Consider the following 21,133-nt stretch of genomic DNA (forward strand, 5'->3'; position numbering starts at 1 on the left):
ATGGACCCAATCACCTAATTTTTAGGCGCCATATCCCTCAACCTTGCTTTGCTATTTTATTGAAATTTTATAACTGACTCAATTAAACCACTTCACCACACTTCCCTCCTTTAACGCAACACCTTCTTCATGCCTATTCATAATCAAACAAACCCAATTTCACAATAATACACTACAATGCCAATAATTCATAAAATATAATATATATATATATATATATATATATATATATAGAGATGATTTATTACAGATTTAATTTATTTTATTATGACCATTTAATTATTATATATATAAATATATACAAATATTCAATAATTAATTTAGGAGCTAAATTTTAAAGTATATTTTTGTAATAAAACACACTTAAAAAGAAAGTAAAATAATACTAAACTTTTATAATATTATTTACTAATTAGATAAGATAAACTATTGAAATAGAGGGTATGGAAATAAGTATTTTAAAAAGTCTAAACAAATTAATAAATTCTTTAATTTAAATTATAAATTTAAAAATATCACAAAATATTTTTTCAAGATTAAATTTCCTTTTCTTTTTTTTTTTTTAATGTGTAAAGGGAAATAGTTTTTGTTAAATGGATTAGATAGCTTTCCTTATAAGCGAATAAAAAGCCTCAAAACGTTTTCATCACATTGTTGACACAGACACCACCTTTTTACTTCTTCTTCTTCTTCTTCTTAAATTCAGCATTCTTCTCACAAATTTTCTCAATCAACCCACCCGAGAATTTTCTCAGATCCGAGATACCCAGAAGGAAAAGATTCAAACTTTGGTGATTTCAGAGATTGTTGGTGAGAGATGTGTTGTGGGGCGAGAATATGCATGCTATGCACGTGCCTGGTTCTTGTGGTGATTGCCATTGGTTTTCTCTTTGGCTTCGGAGTTTTCAAGCATGGATTCCATAAGCTGAAGGACAGTGTTAGTTACTGCGATGATTGTGGTGGTGGTGGTGGTGGTGGTGGTGGAAGAGGAAGACCCTTCTTGGGTTATCCGGCGCCGCCACCATTGTTCTAGTTTCATTCAAATTAGTCCTTACTTTTTTATTGCTTTATTTTGTTCATCATTCTGTGAATTTCTTTCTTTTATTGTTTTTTTTAGGATATTGTGTATTGTAATTAGGATTCTTTTATTGGGATTCTAATCAATTACCGTTAATGTTTTTCCAGATTTATTAAGGTTAAGTATGCTGTTAATAGAAGTTTTTAAATTTCTTATTTTAATAAAAATATAATAAATATGATTTTTTTTAATTAAAATCTTAATGTATTATCCTTAATTTCTTCCAAATTTGCTCGATGAAATTGCTCAGCATTTTTTCTTTTTATTTTTTGTTACTGTTTATGTGTTTAGATTTATGATAGAAGTAAGACACATGGATTTGGATAATATGGATATTTGATAAGAATTTTCGAATTTGATGAGACAAAAAGGAAACAGAGAAAGGGGGTAACGGAATAACGGATCATTATACTAAAAATCCTTTTTTTTTTTTCGTTTCTTTTTTTTAAGATGGCTTTCGAGAGTTTAGCTTTATCTTGACAATTGTTCAAGCATATGTGTAAAAAAATTAGTAATATATTTTAAAATAAGAAATATAAAAAAAATGAATGCAATGGAGAATCGTGATTGGAGATTGGACGTAAGTTTTATCCAAAAGGAAGTGGTGTTCATCTTTCTATTGCTTAAGGGATATATATAGATATCAAATATAGGATCACTATGTGATTAATGATTAGAATTAGATAGATTATAGAAGTTCTTTGCGTACGTGTGTTTAGATCCGAAGTTGGTACTTGGCACTTGGCAGTTATCTCTTAACACGTCTTAGTACTAGACTAGATTCAATCGCACAATTATCTCTTTTTAGTTACCCAAGCTAATATAAACTACATCTCACAAACTCACAATGATGTAAAATTCTAAAGAGTAAAATTTGTTTTGACCCTTATTTTTCTTCAATTTAGATTTCTCACGCTTTAAAGATTGAAAAACTGAAAAATGACAATTTATTTTATATAAGTCTTTTTATAAAAATTTATAGCAAAAAAAGTTTACATTGTATTTTTTATTGTATTATAATACACGGAGACACGCATAAATATAAAATATAAAGTATTTTTTAGATAAATTGTAATAATATTTTGATATTAAAACATAAATTAATTTTTTAATTATTTTTAATATTTTATTTTAATTATATAAAATATTTAAAATATTTTTTGTTTTAATAAATAATAATATATATCATTTCTAAATTTATTTTAAAAATACATGTTAAAAATAAGATTGGACACCAGACGCGTGTCGACAGTGTGAGTCGTATCTCACACATAAACCCATTAACGAGTGTGGTGTCCAACACATGAACACATTAACTCAACAAGTGTCCATGCTTCATACCTAGTACTACTACATAGAGCCATTATACTCTTTTAGGCTTTGTTTGGATATAAGAAAGAAAATAGAAGAAAAGAAAATAAGAGGAAAGAAAATGGGAGGAAAGAAAATAGAAGGAAAAGTAGATTTATTTATGTGTTGTTTGAATGAAGAGAAAATGAATGGAAAGAAAATAGAAAGAAAAATTTTTTTGTTTGGATAAGAAGAAAAGTGAGAAGAAAAAAAATTATAATGGTATAAAATTACATTAATGCCCTTATAATAAAATAAAGTATAAATATTTTTATTTATTTATGTTTTATTACATTTTATGAATATTATAAAATATTATAATTTTATAAATTATTTATCTAATACATATATAATGTTTAAATGTAAATCTTTATTATAATAATGTATTAAAACTATTAAAACTAAATTTATATTAATAATTATTATTAATAATAGAATTAGAGATAATATTGTAAATACATCAAAAGTAACATTTTTCTTCTTGTTTTCATGCTTCTAATGGATGGAAAAAAAATTTGTAGGACCCACACCAAAATTTTCTTTTTTTCCCATTTTCTTTGGTATCCAAACAAAGAAAAATAAAATTTTCCACTTATTTTCCTTCCACCACTTTTCTCTCCTCTTATTTTTCCTAAAACCAAACATAGTGTTAGTCTTTTGTCGCACAAATATTTCATTTATTAAAATTTATGTCCTTTATTCGGTGGAACAGACAATAAAAATGATATATCATGTATTTATGTGCGTTGTGCTTAAAAAAAAAATTAATAATCATTACTTATAAGGCTTCAATTTAATGTATTCTCACTTCCAATCTATTCATTATAATTCCTTATTAGTCAATGCTAATGTCACTCTTAGATATTTAATTGAAATATGACATTATATATATATTTATATCTATGTATTTAAAAAAATTGGACTAATTTGATGTGAATTTTGATCTCCTTCACATTTGTCTCTGAGTTATATTTTTACAATTTTTTTAACTATCAAATTAAATTGATTTATTTACCCAATTTGATGGAAATTAAATAAGTTAGGTACATTGAATTAGGACAAAAGGTATAATCAAAAGAAAGAAGAACTTCAAAAACCATTCCAGACACTAAGAACTTCATAAAAGATTTGAGTGATCAAATCTCTATCTGCAGTTTGCAAGAATACAATGAAATCATCTCTAATGTCAAATATCTTTCCAAACTTCACAAGATATTGCATGCAACTAATCTTCAGCTTTGGCAATCCATACAAATATGCATTCTGAAGCCTCTCAAGAACATTGCTTGAATCAATATCCTCTACAAGGCTCTCATGACACACATCTCTTAAATCACAAATGTCATACTTATCTGCAGCACGAACAAGTTCCAATCTATGCATTAGAAATTCTTGGTGTTCAATGATGCCATAAAGGTAGTTTATAAATGCTTGGCAAGATTCAGTTGACATGTCTGAGATGTTTATGGTGGAATCATCATTCTCTTTAAGATCATGAGAGAACATGCTACGAAACACAGGCGATCGAGCAGCAAGAACTGCGCGATGAGCTCCAATGCTTCCATCTGAAGCATTTATTGTTATGTCAGTGTGCATTCCTTCCATTAACATTCGACTGAGAGATTCAAGAGCTGCTGAATTTGATCTTTGCTGCATAATTCTGTTAGGCCAAATAGAACAAATATCTTCTCCCTGTGTTCATAAGTATGAACTATTAGATAGAAAACACATAGTTAAATTCCTCTCTCAGTTACTATAATTTCATTAAATCTGAAATTAAATGCTTATAGTTCAAAAACTTTCAATTATATTCTTGTACTGTTTTGAATTTTGTAATTAAGTTTTTGTTGTACAAAAGAACATTAGAATTAACATAATATTCACATCCAAATTGAAGTTAGCAACACTTAAGCCTTAAGGGCTAAATTTCTATACCCTAAACTATCGAAATTTAATTACAAATTTGATAAAACTATAAAAACGGACAGTATAATAGTAGAAGAGACTCTAAAAATAACATACAGTTAAATTACTTACTATAATTTCATCGAATTTATAATTAAATGTTTATAATTCAAAAGCTTTTAATCTGGTTCCTACTGTTTTGAATTTTGAAACCTAAGTCTTTATTGTACTAGAACATTTATCTCCAAATTGAAATTACCACTCTAAATTATTGGAATTTAATTAAAAATTTGATAAAACGATAATTACGAACAGTATAATAGTAGAAAGGATTCTAAGAATAACATACATTTGAAGATGAAGTTTTCAAATCGAGAAACTCAACATGAATAATGAATCTCCCTGGAAGTGGAACCTCAATTCCCCACACAAATCCTTCTCTGCTGCTCAGCAATTTGTCTCTTACCTCTGCATCAAAACAAGAAACCATTGAAATGTTAAAGCAGAAACAGAGACTAACCTATATGTTGTTGTATTTCAAAATAGAATTAAGAAAACCTAATTGAGCCAAGGCCTTGCGATCTTTGACAGAGCTAAGCAGGCGAATGACGAAAGATGAAAGTGGAAGATTGTTCGTTGCTTCTGGAAACAACTTAACACAAGAAACTCTGTTCCTCTCCACAGATAAATGCCTGAAAAGATAAGATAATTATATTATTATTATCCAGAAGAGAAGGTGCTAACTGCTAAGTGTTAATAAGAGTTACCAGTTCCAGATGGCTATGGTGAAAGGATCGGATTTGCGATAAGTGCATGAAGCTAAATTGTCGATTCTCCATTGTGCAAGACGACAAGTCGTTTCAACTCTGTATGCAGAATCCTTCATATTCATGTTCATCTTCCAATTTCATTGATGCAACGCTTCTTTCATCTCATCCTACTCTCTTTGTTTTTATTTATTAGTCATAAATAAAAATGAACTAAGTAGTGTGATGTGTTCATCTTTGTACATCATTGTTTTATTTATATTATAAATTAAATTTTATATCAACAATGTAAATAATTATTCAAAAAAAAATATAATTATATAAAATATTTTATATTATAAATATCAGTACATTAAAATTAAATTCTTAAATGATATACTAACATATTATTCATTTGCTTGTGTTATAATGTGATTGGATTTTTCTTGATTTACGTGTTTGCTTTGGTGATGTCTTTTGTAAGTCAAGTGTTGTGACTTGTGACTCTCCTATTGGCTATTGGGTATTATTGGAAGAGTAAAGACTAAAATGAACACGCAGAATGTGCTTTCAAAGCAAAGTATCGAATCACTTTCATGATTGGGCCACAATGTTACTAAGCCCAATATAAATATCATAATTGGGCCACAATGTTCTCTCTCAGAGAAATAGATTGAAAGAAGTAACTTCACTCCACTTAACCTGAAAGCTTGACCTGTCCAAAAAGAACCTGTATTTGGACAATACAAAAAAACATGCAGGCTTGGAGAACAAGCTGTCAGGGGCTGCCATTTTCTCTGTATAAAGGACCAAAAAAAGCAAAAAAAAAAGGACATTTTTTTTTAAAATAACACATTTTCAAGTTTTAACAAGTATTAGAATTCAAATCTCGCCTTATGTATGTAACAATCAATCTATTAGTCAGCAGCAGACCTTAAATAAAATTTAGATCCGCGATGGACTAATGCTTAACTTATCGAATTAGAAGATACCATGAACAAATAAAAAAAAAATCCATTCAAGTAATAGAACTGCATCCATCAAATGGGAACAAATCTTTTAAGTAATAAAAACAAGCTATTTCTCTATGCTTATTTGAGGTGGAAAAAAATTAAGAGCCTTTACAGACACTAAGAGCTTCACCAAGGAGTTGAATAACCAAATCCTTATCTACAGTTTGCAAGAATGCATTGAAATCATCTTTAATGTCAAATATCCTTCCAAACTTGACAAGATATTGCATGCAATGAAGCTTCAGCTTTGGCAATTGATACATATATGAATCCTGAAGCCTCTCAAGAACATTGCTTGAATCAATATCCTCTGCAAGGCTCTCACTGCATACATCTCTTAAACCACAAATGTCATATTTGTTTGCCGCATGAAGAAGCTCCAATCTATGCTTGAAAAATTCTTCATCTTCAATGATACCATAAAGATAGTTTATGAATGCTTGACAAGATTCTATTGACATGTCTGAGATGTTTATGTTGGAATCATGATTCTCTTTTAGATTGTGTTTGAACATGCTATGAAAAACAGGTGATCGAGCAGCAAGAACTGCGCGGTGAGCTCCAATGCTTCCATCTGAAGCATTTATTGTTATGTCAGTATGGATTTTTTCTGTCAGCATTCGACCAACAGATTCAAGAACTGCAGAATTTGGTTTCTGATTCATGATTTTGGTAGGCCAAATGGAACAAACATCTGTTCCCTGTGTTTCAAGCAAATATGATTTTGTTTCAATGATTTGAATATCTTAAAAACTTGATAACAAGTACGTTATATATTAAAATTAGTCACTAAAATTATTAGATATTAAGATAAAATACATATTGAAATATTGAAAATAAATTAAGTAATATATATATTTTTATACCATAAAAAGTAACTGATTTTAATATAGATATAGTATTTTTGTATATTCAGTTATGTAAGATTTTTAATTTTCATGTATTGACAGTATAAAATAATTTTACATGTGCATCTAATTATGTCACAACACGTTAATAAAAATAATTTCTTTTTATAGTAGAGGTGTGAATAGTGGTTCTAAAAAATAGACTTTTTACACTGTTACGCTAAAGACATAAGTAAATATGAGTCATGAAATCAAGATACAAAACCATTACCATAAAATCATTTTGAGATATATTGTTAGACGAGTTAATACTTAATTTGGTCTCTGAACTTGCATGCGAGTCTCAATTTAGTTCTTGAAATTTTAATTATCTCTATTTAGTCCCCAAATTTTATAAGCGTGCCTCACATTAGTCTCTAAGACGATTTTTAGTTAAAAAACGTTAATAGAGCGTTGAAATGAACAATCAAATGCCACACTGAAACATGTAACATGATGTAGTTTTAGTTTTGACATTCAAATAGCTCAAAAATGATGTCGCATCACTTGTTTTGTTAAGTAAAGTTTCAATAAACACCACTTATGATGTTGTTTTTTTGTTATTTGAGTGTCAAAAACAAAACGACATCATTTCACAGAGTCTAGTGTCGCATCCGCCTATCCATGACAGCGTTCTATTAACGTATATACATTGAAAATTCTTTCAAGGACTAACATGAGTCATGTTTGCAAAGTTTGGAGACTAAATAAAGGCAATTAAAATTTTAGAGACTAAATTGAGCTTCGTATGCAAATTCAGGGATGAAATTGAGTATTATCTCATTGTTAGACAATCTAAATAGTACGATTAATAATAGAAGTACATACATTTGGAGATGAAGCTTTCAAATCGAGAAACTCAAGGTCGATAATAAATCTCCCTGGAAGTAACCCAACTTTCCACTCAAATCTTTCTCCTTGTTTAAGCAATTTATCTTTTACCTCTGCATCAAAATGAGAAAAACCATTGAAATTTTAAAGCTATATCTTATTGTATTTCAAATAATTCAATGCAGAAAGTGTGTTTATGATGACCTAATTTAGCCAAGACCTTGCGATCTTTGGCAGAGTCAATTATTCGAATAACGAAAGACGCAATGGGAACCTTGTCCCTTATTTTCGCAGACAACGTGATACAAGAAGCAGCCCAATCCATAGAAAAATTCCTGAAAAGATAAGATAAAGTGAGTTATATTATGTTACATCTGAGTAAAATAACAAATAAATATTTGAAAATTTAAATTTAAGACGAATTACACTTTAAAACAATACTAATAAAATTTTATACAATAATAGATATAGACACATTATCTTCAAATTATCTCTTATGATCAAGGTAAAAAGTTTTAATTTGAACTTCACTTATTCATATATGTTTTCGTGAAGAATTTTGTTGGTATTTTTTTTAGGGTTTAACTACTCTATCGATTCTTATAGTTTCACGAATTTTTAATTAGATCTTTATACTTTTTTTTCTTTTTAATTGAGTCTCTGTATCCTATCAGATTTTGTAACTAAATTTCTAGCGTGACAAAAACATTGGAATTTTATCTGTTTATCTGTTAATTACAAAATCTGATATAGTGTAGGACTCAATCAAAAAGAAAAAAATATATAAAAACCTAATTGAAAATTCAGTAAAATGATAAAGATCGATAGAATAATTAAACTTTTTTTTAGAAATTAATATGTCAAAATGTAAATATTTGAGCTTATTTATCAATTTGATTATAAACAGTGAAATTTCTACAAACATTATATGTGCGTTTATGGATGGTGTTAAGAGTTACCAGTTCCAGATGGCGATGGTGAAAGGATCGGATTCGCAAAGATAATAGTCACCGAAATTGAATGTGCATTGTGCTTGTGCAAGACGACAAGTAGTTTCGATTTTGCATCTGGAATAATGTTCTTTCATGTTCCTGCAAGTCACATTCCAATTTCATTGATGCAATCAACAAAACGTTCAACACACACACTCAAACATCCATCCTCACTTCTTTCATCTCATCTTCCTCTCTTTGTTGCCTTGGCAATTATTTTAGGGTATAATCATAAACCCTAAGAAGTAAGAACAATTTTAGGGAAGAATTTAAACTACACAATTTTAGGTTAAGGATGAATCTAATGAGATGTTACATGCACGATATTCAAGCATTCGACATTTACTCGAGCAGAATAAAAAAACCGATCACTCGACTAACTTTAAGTTGGTTATAATTTTTATTATTTTAAGGTGAAGTCGAGTTCGTGAAGTTAATATTTGAAAGCTGTTAAATGAAAATTTAGTCAAATCAGTCAAATTATTTAACAGTTCTCAGGTATCAACTTTATATGAAGTTGACTGCACCTGAGTTTCCACATTTATTTTAATCACTGACATATTAGAGATTTATTAGAGAAAACCTGGAAAGAAGAGGTTCTGGATCGGTACGACGAGAATTTTGTTGAAGAGTATGGAGCGGTACCTGCTTTGCAGAAGACTGAATAATATCCAAGTCAAACAAATTTTTAGGTTAAATGCGAAAAATATGATGAGTATATGCTGCGTTAATTAATCATACCTACTGGAAGCTTTTATAGCTCCCTTGTTTTTATTTTTGAATTTAAAACCATAAAAACATGATTTAAACTTAAAAAGGTCGTTATGGTAGTCAGTTGTTTTGTGATATCAATTTGTTATGTTTGTTAGATATGCTTGCTTTATATAAAAATATACTTTTCAATTGCAATTCAACTTTAATTAATTATCTTCAGTAAAATCTTGTCCAGCCTATATAGTTTTCAAGTAATTGATGACCTTATGGCACAGTGTAATACTCCTTTAATTTTATTATTTTTTGAATGGGTTGAGCTTGAGAGATATTTAATTATTATATATATATTGTTAAAAAGCTAAGGGAGATAGAACAATAAAAAACAAAATCATGTGTATTCAAGTTATATAAAATGATACAATATCAAAAATATTTATAGATATTATAAGAATTAAAATAATAAAAATTAATTAATTTTAATATATTTTAATATATATGAAAAAAAATAATTGATGATTGTAAATTAAGTTGACTTCGTCATGTATATACATACGTATCATTTGACTTGACGAGTTACGAGTCCCGAGTCACGAGTAAAGTAGTGAACCATGAATTGAACGTAGTGTACGTACGTATAGCTAGGTTAATTCAAAGCTTAATGCTTCGAAAAATCAATGGCGACTATGCTTGGTGTTTCTCGACTAACACATTGAATTGAAAGGGCAGGCATAAAGAAATTAAAGTCCCAAAATTTAATTTAGGATAATTTTTTTTGGGTGACATAATTTAGGATAAATTAGTTGAACAAGTAGTATATTCAATTTTTTTTAATAAAAATATAGGACATTAATTAGTTATACTTACGGGTGGCAAACAGGGAAGTCCGTCCCGTCAGAAGCCTGTCTTTTGACGGGTTGGCCCGTTCTGCCCTGCTTAATGAGTCGATTCTAAAATTTCATCCCGCCCTGCTTAATTGCGGGCTGGTGGGCTGACGGACTAATTAAACTCGCCAAAACTCCTCTTTTTTTTTATTATTATCTACTGAATAATATACATTATTTCATAACTATATTAATAAATTTATAATTATAAATATCTAATAAATATGATTATAGACCAAGTTTTCATTCCAAACATAATTATAAATATTGTCTTCAAAGCAAAATAAACATAATCCAAAATATAATTATAAATATTGTCTCCAAAGCAACATAAATATAATCTAAAACACTTAATTTTCATCTTTATACTCTTATAAGTTGGGTTGGGAGAAGTTGTATTTTGTCCAAAAAATTACAAAAATATTCCCTTGCTAGAAAAAACTAAATCTTTATTGTTCCATATACTTTTCCTTAACATAATATTCACATCCAAATTAAAGTTAAGGGCTAAATTTCTATACCCTAAACTATCAGAATTTAATTACAAATTTGACAAAACTATAAAAACGGCTAGTATAATAGTAGAAGAGATTCTAAGAGTATACAATTAAAAAACATACAATTAAATTACTTACTATAATTTCATTAAATTTATAATTAAATGTTTATAATTCAAAAGCTTTTAATCTAGTCCCTACTGTTTTGAACTTTAAAATCTAAGTCTTTATTGTACTAGAATATTTATCTCCAAATTAAAATTACCACTCTAAATTATTGGAATTTAATTACAAATTTAATAAAACGATAAGGACGAACAGTATAATAGTAATAGTAGAAGGGATTCTAATTAATACATTTGAAGATGAAGTTTTCAAATTGAGAAATTCCACATGAATAATAAATCTCCCTGGAAGTAGAACTTCAATTCCCCACACAAATCCTTCTCTGTTGATCAGCAATTTGTCTCTTCTGCATCAAAACAAGCACCATTGAAATGTAAAAACAAAACAGAGGCTAAGCTATATGTTGTTGTATTCATGTTCATCTTCGAAAACCTTCACTTCTTTCATCTCATCTTCCTCTCTTTGTTTTTATTTATTAGTCATAAATAAAAATGAACTAAGTAGTTACATCATTGTTTTATTTATATTATAAATTTAATTTTGATGTATAATTAGTTTTATATGTACATCTAATTATGTAACGCCACATTAATCAAAATAATTATTTTTTGAAAAGTATATCCAACCAACTTTAAATTAGCCAACAATAAAACAACTTAATTAATTATAAATATAATAATTAATTTTATTTATTTATGATTTAAAATATTGGTTATTAAATGTTTCACCACATTTAAATTAGAATATTATTGCAATTGCAACGTGAATCACGAAAACTGATTCAATTAGCTTCCGTCTCTTCACCCTCATTCCCTTTTCAAATGCCTAAAATATGATAAATTAAAAAATAGATTCAGAACTATCTAATTTACAAAGAAAAGAAATATCTTAATACCTAGCATAAACATTATCCACGTAAAAATTTTAAATTCACCTTAGACTTTTGACTGAAACCATCTTGATTCCTATCATTGTTGTTATTTTTTATATTACCAGTAGATCAAAATTATATTCTTAAATTATATGCTAATATATTATTCATTTGTACACACAGTCTTGCATGTATTGCTTGTGTTATAATGTGATTGGATTTTTCTTGATTTACGTGTTTGCTTTGGCGATGTCTTTTGTAAGTCAAGTGTTGTGACTTGTGACTCTCCTATTGGCTATTGGGTATGATTGTAAGAGTAAAGACTAAAAAGAACATGCAGAATGTGCTTTCAAAGCAAAGTATCCAATCACTTTAGAAGCAGCACAATTTGGGTTGGGCTATACTAAGCCCAATATAAATATTTCGTAATTGGGCCACAATGTTACTAAGCCCAATATAAATATCATAATTGGGCCACAATGTTCTCTCTCAGAGAAATAGATTGAAAGAAGCAACTTTACTCCACTTAACCTGAAGGCTTGACCTGTCCAAAAAGAACCTGTATGTTTGGCAATACCAAAAAATCATGCAGGCTTGGAGAACAAGCTGTCAGGGCCTGCCATTTTCTCCGTATAAAGAAAAAAAAAAAAAACAAAAAAGGACTTTTTTTTTTTTAAATATAATCATGGTTCTGAAAATTGAACCAGTCCGGTCAGTCAAATTGGTTCAACTGAGAACCGGCAATGCAAGCGATTCGGTCTTCCACCTATAAGGTCCAGTTTGGGTAACTAACTTAATTAAACTCCTTTTGATAAAATAACTTAAACAATAAATGACTCTATTAAAAGTAACTTATAAATAAGTTATTTTGTGTTTTGATTTTTAACTCTAAAAGTGCTTAATTTAAAGAAATGTAATGAAAAGTAGAAGTATTATGAGAGAAGTCATTTTTTTTAACTTCTCTATAAGCTCCAAAATAGCTTCTTAGAAAGTTGCAATTTGGTTTTGAAAATTGCACCCGACATTAATACTACTACTTTTCATAAGTCAAAAGTTAAAAAAAGCTACTTCTAGAGTTTCCCAAACGGGCCCTAAGTAAATAACACATTTTCAAGTTTTAAAAAGGACTAGGATTCGAATCTAACCTCATGCATATAACAATTTATTGATCAACAGCAGACTTTAAATAAAACTCAAATCTGCGATGAATTAGTGTTTAACTTATCGAATTAGAAGATACTGTAAACAAAAAAAAAATTCATTCAAGTAATAGAACTGCATCCATCAAATGGGAACAAATCTTTTAAGTAATCAAAACAAGCTATTTCTCTATGCTTATTTGAGGAGGAAAAAAAATTAAGAGCCTTTCCAGACATTAAGAACTTCACCAAGGAGTTGAATAACCAAATCCTTATCTACAGTTTGCAAGAATGCATCGAAATCATCTTTAATGTCAAATATCCTTCCAAACTTGACAAGATATTGCATGCAATGATGCTTCAGCTTTGGCAATTGATACAGATATGAATCCTGAAGCCTCTCAAGAACATTGCTTGAATCCATATCCTCTGCAAGGCTCTCACTGCATACATCTCTTAAATCACAAATGTCATATTTGTCTGCGGCATGAAGAAGCTCCAATCTATGCTTGAAAAATTCTTCATCTTCAATGACACCATAAAGATAGTTTATGAATGCTTGACAAGATTCTATTGACATGTCTGAGATGTTTATGGTGGAATCATCTTTCTCTTTTAGATTGTGTTTGAACATGCCATGAAAAACAGGTGATCGAGCAGCAAGAACTGCGCGGTGAGCTCCAATGCTTCCATCTGAAGCATTTATTGTTACGTCAGTATGGATTTTTTCTGTCAGCATTCGACCAACAGATTCAAGAACTCCAGAATTTGGTTTCTGATGATTCATGATTTTGGTAGGCCAAATGGAACAAACATCTTTTCCCTGTGTTTCAAGCAAATATGATTTTGTTTCAACGATGTGAATATCTTGAAAGCTTAACATATTCAACAAGTACGCTGTATATTAAAATTAGTCACTAAAATCAGTTATTAATATAAAGGGTTATGTTACATGTACTAAAATCAAACACCAAAGTCAGCTATAAGTATAAAATATATATTGAAATTTAAATACACATTGAAAATAAATTAAACAACACATGTATTTATATACAAATACATTAATGATTGATTTTAGTAACTGATTCTGGTATACAAATAGTATTTTTCTAATATAAAATATACATTAAAAATAAATTAAGCAACATATATATTTTTATACCATAAAAAATAGCTGATTTTAATATAGATATAGTATTTCTGTATATCCAGTTATGTAAGACTTTTAATTTTAATATATCGACAGTATAAAACAATTTTACATATGCATCTAATTACATAATGATACGTCAATAAAAATAACAATTAGTCGTTCTAAAAAATAGATGTAATTAAACGACTTTTTACATTGTAACACTAAAGACATAAGTAAATATGAGTCATGAAATCAAGATGCAAAACCACTATAATAAAATTATTTTGAGATAAATTGTTAGACAATCTAAATAGTACTATGAATGATAGAAGTACATACATTTGGAGATGAAGCTTTCAAATCGAGGAACTCAAGGTCAATAATGAATCTCGCTGGAAGTGACCCAACTCTCCAGTCAAATCTTCCTCCTTTTTTAAGCAATTTATCTTTTACCTCTGCATCAAAATGAGAAAAACCATTGAAATTTTAAAGCTATATCTTATTGTATTTCAAATAATTCAATGCAGAAAGTGAGTTTATGATGACCTAATTTAGCCAAGACCTTGCGATCTTTGGCAGAGTCAATGATTCGAATAACGAAAGACGTAATGGGAACCTTCTTGTCCCTTATTTTCGCAGACAACGTGACACAAGAAGCAGTCCGAATAATCCAATCCACAGAAAATTTCCTGAAAAGATAAGATAAAGTGAGTTATATTATGTTATATTAGAGTAAAATAATAAATAAATATTTAAAAATTTAAATTTAAGACAGATTAGTCTTTAAAAAAATACTAATAAAATTTTATACGATAGCTAGTAGATATGGACACATTATCTTCAAATTATCTTTTATGATCAAGATAAAAAGGTTTTAATTTGAACTTCACTTATTTATATATGTTTTCGTGAAGAATTTTGTTGGTATTTTTTTTAGAGTTTAAATACTCTATCGATTTCTATAGTTTTACTGAATTTTTAATTAGATCTTTATATTTTTTTCTTTCTAATTGAGCCTCTATATCATATCAGATTTTGTAACTAAATATCTAGCAATGACAAAAACATTGGAATTTTAACTATACAAAATATTCAATCAAGTGTTAGGCATATTTGTTTTGTTTAACAGAATATTTTGTTAATTTCAACATTTTTGTCACGACAAAAATTTAATTACAAAATTTGATACAGCGTAGAGATTCAATCGAAAAGAAAAAAAAAATATAAAATTCTAATTGAAAATTTAATAAAATTATAAAGACAGATAAAATAATTAATTTTTTTTTAGAGACTAATCTCTCGAAATGTAAATCTTTGAGCTTATTTATCAATTTTATTATAAAAAGTGAAATTTCTACAAACGTTAGTTATGCGTTTATGGATGGTGTTAAGAGTTACCATTTCCAGATGGCCATGATGAAAGGATCGGATCGGTAAGAATAGTAGTCATCGAAATTGGGTGCGCAGTGTGCCTGTGCAAGACGACAAGTAGTTTCGACTTTGCATCTGGAATGTTCGTCCTTGTTCCTGCAAGTCACGTTCCATTTATTTTAGGGTATAATCATAAACCCTAAGAAGTAAGAACAATTTTAAGGAAGAATTTAAACTACACAATTTTAGGTTAAGGATGAATCTAATGCGGATTTGAGCTCCATTTAATGGTTTGTTATTGGCTAATCAGATGTTACATACACGATATTTAAATATTTGACATTTATTAAGTAGAATAAGTGCATGTTTGAGCGCCATTATTTTGTTAAAAAAAGATCTTTTTTTATTTTTTAACGTGTTTGGCAAATTTTTAGTAGTAAAAGTAAAAGCACTAGTAAAATCAAAAAAAGATCTTTTTTGAGAAGCTGTAATTTACATCTTTTTTTAAAAGATCTTTTTTCGTGTAACAAATGAACAAAAAAAGTATTTTTATATTGTTATACCCAAACATAATTGATACATAAAAAGACCTTTTTACATGAGATATCTAAATATAAAATTACTTTTACTTCTCTATAAAATCTTTTAAAATAATATAACTCGAAAAAAGATCTTTTCTCAAAAGTTCACCCAAACAAACCCTAGACTGATCACTCGACCAACTCAGATGATTACAATTTTTATTATTTTAATCACTAACATATATACTAGTATATGAGCAAGAGATTTATTAGAGAAAACCTGGAAAGAACTTCTTGATCGATACGGCGACGACGATTTGGTTGAAGCATTATTGGAGAAGACTGAATAATATCCAAGTCAAAAAAATCTTTTAGGTTAAATGCGAAAAATATGAGTATATGTTGCGTTGAATTAATCATACCAGGAAGCTTTTATTATAGCTCCCTTGTTTTTATTTTTGAATTTAAAACATAAAAACATGATTTAAACTTAAAAGGTCGTTATGGTAGTCAGTTGTTTTGTGATATCAATTTGTTATATTTGTTAGACATGCTTGCTTTATATAAAAGAGTCCCGTTAAGGAGAGAAGAAGAAGATGAATAAACAGAATAAATTATTATTGTGGTGAAACATAATTTTGAAAGATTAGTTATGACAAAAGCAGTACTGTTGTGAAGTATAGGGCTCAAATCATAAAGAAGCTAACCATGCTTGAATCTGATATATCCGAAGAAAAATAAGAAGAAGAGGATGATGATATCATCAGTGAGAAGAGGCTTGAAGGAATGGAAGAAAGCGAAGAAAGAGAGGCACGAAAACAGCGACAGCAACTTTAGGCTGAGCGTCGGAGAACGAGACGCATCGAGCTGACCGGCAGAGGTGAGAACGGTGTCGGTAGGAGGATCCGGCAGCCTTGGTATAACGGACGAAAAATTCAGTGACCCGATGAGAACTGGAGAAGATGACGATGAGTTTTGGACGTGTATTGGAGGTTACGGTAGTGTGAATGAATTTAAATACTAATCTTAATTTTCAAATTTCAAAATTTAAAATTAAATAATTAATTAATGATCTGATTTTTAATTTTATTTTTATTTTTTTTATTTATTGTACATTAATACACAATTAATATTGATTTTCAATACTTTCCCTATATAAAAATATACTTTTCAATTACAATTCAACTTTAAATAATTATCTTTAGTAAAATCTTTTCCAGCCTATATAGTTTTCAAGTAATTGATGACCTTATGGCACAGTGTAATACTCCTTTAATTTTATTAATTTTTGAATGGGTTGAGCATGAGAGATATTTAATTATTATATATATATTGTTAAAAAGATAAGAAAGAACAATAAAAAAAATCGTGTATATTAAATTATATAAAATGATATAATATAAAAAATATTTATAGATGTTATAAAAATTAAAATAATAAAAACGTAATATTTTATAATAAATATTTAGATATATTAAATAATTCTAATAAAAATTAATTGGTCTTAATATATATATATATATAAACTAATTGATGATTGTAAATTAAGTTGACTCCGTCATCTATATGCGTATCATTTGACTTGACGAGTCACGAGTCAAGTAAAGTAGTGAACCATGAATTGAACGTAGTGTACGTACGTATAGCTAGGTTAATTCAAAGCTTAATGCTTGAAAAAATCAATGGCGACTATGCTTGGTGTTTCTCGACTAACACATTGAAAAGGCAGGCATAAAGAAATTAAAGTTCCAAATTTGATTTAGGATTTTTTTTTTTCGAAAATATTTGATAACAAAAAAAATTAGTCAAAAACACTCTTAATTTACCTCATTTAACATTCATTAATTGTTGCGATAATTAATAAATATTAAATAAGGTAAGTTCCACCTGTTTATTTTGTCTCCTTTTGTCTCCTTAATATTACCATTTTTTTTTTGGGTGACATAATTTAAGATAAATTAGTTGAACAAGTAGTATATTCATTTTTTTTAATAAAAATATAGGATATTAGTTATACTAGTCTACTAATCCACCTTTTTTTTTTGCTAAATTAGATATATTTAATAATGATAAAATAGTCAAAATAACAAGTATTTTATATTATAATTAAAAATAGGTTTAAATTTAAGTTTTAAAAATAACAAATTTTCAACTTTTAAATATATCTTTTTTTTTATCTTTCGCTTTTGGACCTGTTAGTTTACCAATAGTCTTATTCGTTAGTTTATATAAAATTGTCGGATACTATCGAATTTATTAAAAAATTTTGCAGGTAACATGTTCATCGTCGAATTTAACGACGGAATAAATTTCACAATATAAATCTTGCTGGTAACTATTTATCGACAAATTTTGTCGTCCATGACAAATATAAATTTTTAATTACAAAAATTATAGAGCTTGTTACCAAATTTTTCTTCCACTAAATCTGACGGTAATATATTATTTATTATTATTAATTAAACATAAAACATAGACTCATAAGTCATAATTAAAAGAAGACAAATACATTATTGAAGATTAAGAAACTCAAGATAGTAAAACCCTATTATTTTTGAGAAGCAAAAAACATATACATATAGCATATTAGCATATAGTTTAATTCTCACATGATGATGCATTGACTACCATATGGGTTTTCATAAACTACGCTCTGGGGATACGGTGGACAGTAGTAGCCGGGAGCATAAGACCACGGCGGCGGCCGCGACGGCGACGGCGACGAATCTTCTTTTCCTTCTTTTTTGTCTTCCTTAATTTCTTCAACCTTTATGATTTGTGCAACGTTGAATTTCTTTCTCAAAGCCTTGGCCAAACAAACTGGATCCACCCCATTTCCAATGACCACCAATTCATCTTTCTCTGCCCCTTCTAACCCTAATGAACTCACACCTGCATGCATGCACAATATTCTTTTGAAACCACAAATATTTTTTCCACTATATATAAATTTATTTAGCATTAATTATTATTAGGACAAAGTATATATATTTTTTTAAATTTGTTAAAAAGTTTTAAAAATATTTTTAAGTTTTATTTTATTTTAATATTAATTTGTTCTAGAAGCTTTTGAGTTACATCAAATACACCATGGCTGATTTTTTTAAAAAAATTAGGACCAATTCAGTAATAATTTTACAAAAACAACCATCAAAATAAACAAATAAAATATATTTGTCATGCATTATTGCTGAATAAATTCTAATTTTTTTTAAAATTTAGCTATTAGAAATATATTTAATACAAATAAAAAATTTTTAGAACAAAATTAAAACAAAATAAAATTTAAAAATATTTTTAACAAACTTCAAAAATAAAATATACTTTACTTTTATTATTAAATATATATAAATAACGGCGAGCTTTAATTATTTATTAATAACATTATTTTTATTATTTATATATGTGGGCCATCATTGATTAATTAATATAAATAAAATAACAAATACATATACAAATTCATTTGGCTTGAATTTTTATTTTTATAATTCACCTTAGGATTTAATAAAAGAAAGTGAGAAAATAATAATGAAAAATAAAAAATTATTATTTAATTTTTATTATAATCTTTTATATATAAAACTCTAAAAATAAAAAATATCTAAAATAAAATAAAAAATGCAAATGCAAACTAAACAAAATTTAAATACTCGGGCCAATGAGTAATAGCTCAAATGACATAGTCTCCCCATACTCAATTGAAAAGTTGCGAATTCGAGTCTCCTATCTTTGATAAAAAAAAATTTAAATACCCGGTTCAACCGCCGCAACTTTGAGGATCTTGCTTTTGCATTTACCACAACTCCACAAGTAACCCCTTCTGCATTTGTTATTGCATGATACCTTTATAACAATCTTTTGCTGCACCAATTGAAATTCAATTTCAACAATAATATTAATTAGTAATATATAAAATTAAATTTCCAAGTAACTAGAACATATATATATATGTTAGTTCAATCCTTTCATATAATCATTAATTAATCACAACTAATCTTACCTCCATACTTGCAATGAATGAAGACCGAATTCGACAAGTGATGAGAAGAACCTAGCTATAGCTAGCTGGAATTTTTTCCTTTTATAAAAAAATTTAAGTGCTTAATTGAATTGTGATATTGAGAATGTGGTTGGCATTGGTGTATTATTTAATATTTATAGAGAATAGTCAAATTAATTAGCATGGACTATTATACATAGTAGTACCTAGTACGTTGTTCTATTAGCTGACTCAAAGGTAAAAGCCAAATCCTAAGAAGATTTAAGAACAACGACTAGTATATATAATTATTAATTATTAATTAAGGATGTTGAAAAATCTGAGTCATTTCTCCCTTGCATTGACTATCCTAGCCAAGCAACAACCATATGCTCCAACCATATTTAGGTATATTTATTTTGTTTAATAAAATATTATTAATTTTAATATTTTTGTTATGATAAGATTTAACTATAAAATCTAATATAGTATAAAGACTTAATTAAAAAATAATAATAAAAATTTAATTAAAAAAAAGTAAAGTATCGTTTTTGTCCCCAACGTTTGGGGTAAATTCTATTTGTGTCCCTAACGTTTAAATCGTCCTATTTGTATTCTTAACGTTTGTAAAAGTGATTCAATGTTATCCTGCCGTCAATTATACATCATGAACGCTTTAGTTTGAGTTTTAAAAATCTCTTCTTAAAGTTAGAATACAAATGTCTGGGATAAAATCGATGATTTACTCCGAAAAATAGCTCATCAAATGTTGAAACAACATTTACATAATTCACTTTTCTAGGGACATAATTGAATCTAAACACAAATAGTGGGTATAATATTAAAATCGAACACATGCAAGTGAGATCTAATTGAGAATGAATATATCCAAGTGAGAATAATTGAAAAATATAATCTGATTTGTTAGTATAATTGATAGTAGGATAACATTGAATCACTTTTATAAACATTAAGGATACAAATAGGACGATTTAAACGTTAGGAACACAAATAGGACTTACTCCAAACATTGGGGACAAAAACGATACTTTACTCTTAAAAAAATTGATAAACCTGAATAAACCAGATCAACCATG

At 28.0% G+C, this 21,133-nt stretch overlaps 4 protein-coding genes across 4 annotated transcripts; all 4 read right to left on the reverse strand.

Moving 5' to 3' along the window:
• Nucleotides 1-3,516: 3,516 nt before the first annotated feature.
• Nucleotides 3,517-5,590, reverse strand: LOC112766567 (BTB/POZ domain-containing protein At1g55760). The gene is made up of 4 exons (XM_025812462.3): nt 5,101-5,590; nt 4,892-5,025; nt 4,683-4,801; nt 3,517-4,120 (listed from the first exon to the last, which is right to left on the reverse strand). Exons 1-4 carry the CDS (start codon nt 5,229-5,231, stop codon nt 3,518-3,520), a joined length of 987 nt encoding a protein of 328 aa, XP_025668247.1. The 5' UTR covers nt 5,232-5,590; the 3' UTR covers nt 3,517.
• A 488-nt stretch (nt 5,591-6,078) lies between these two features.
• LOC112765684 (BTB/POZ domain-containing protein At1g55760-like) lies at nt 6,079-6,782 on the reverse strand. The gene has a single exon (XM_025811559.3). It carries the CDS (start codon nt 6,755-6,757, stop codon nt 6,191-6,193), a length of 567 nt encoding a protein of 188 aa, XP_025667344.2. The 5' UTR covers nt 6,758-6,782; the 3' UTR covers nt 6,079-6,190.
• A 6,349-nt stretch (nt 6,783-13,131) lies between these two features.
• Nucleotides 13,132-14,862, reverse strand: LOC112765685 (BTB/POZ domain-containing protein At1g55760; the record flags this gene model as incomplete). Its single annotated transcript, XM_025811560.3, has 3 exons — nt 13,132-13,853; nt 14,505-14,620; nt 14,712-14,862. Coding segments are annotated over 3 exons (873 nt in total), but the record flags the coding sequence as incomplete, so codon positions are not given.
• A 3,683-nt stretch (nt 14,863-18,545) lies between these two features.
• Nucleotides 18,546-20,197, reverse strand: LOC140181082 (heavy metal-associated isoprenylated plant protein 47-like). The gene is made up of 3 exons (XM_072223811.1): nt 20,058-20,197; nt 19,810-19,918; nt 18,546-18,949 (listed from the first exon to the last, which is right to left on the reverse strand). Exons 1-3 carry the CDS (start codon nt 20,061-20,063, stop codon nt 18,663-18,665), a joined length of 402 nt encoding a protein of 133 aa, XP_072079912.1. The 5' UTR covers nt 20,064-20,197; the 3' UTR covers nt 18,546-18,662.
• Nucleotides 20,198-21,133: the final 936 nt, after the last annotated feature.

The sequence above is a fragment of the Arachis hypogaea genome, chromosome 17 (genome assembly GCF_003086295.3).
Source record: "Arachis hypogaea cultivar Tifrunner chromosome 17, arahy.Tifrunner.gnm2.J5K5, whole genome shotgun sequence".
Lineage (NCBI taxonomy): Eukaryota > Viridiplantae > Streptophyta > Magnoliopsida > Fabales > Fabaceae > Arachis > Arachis hypogaea.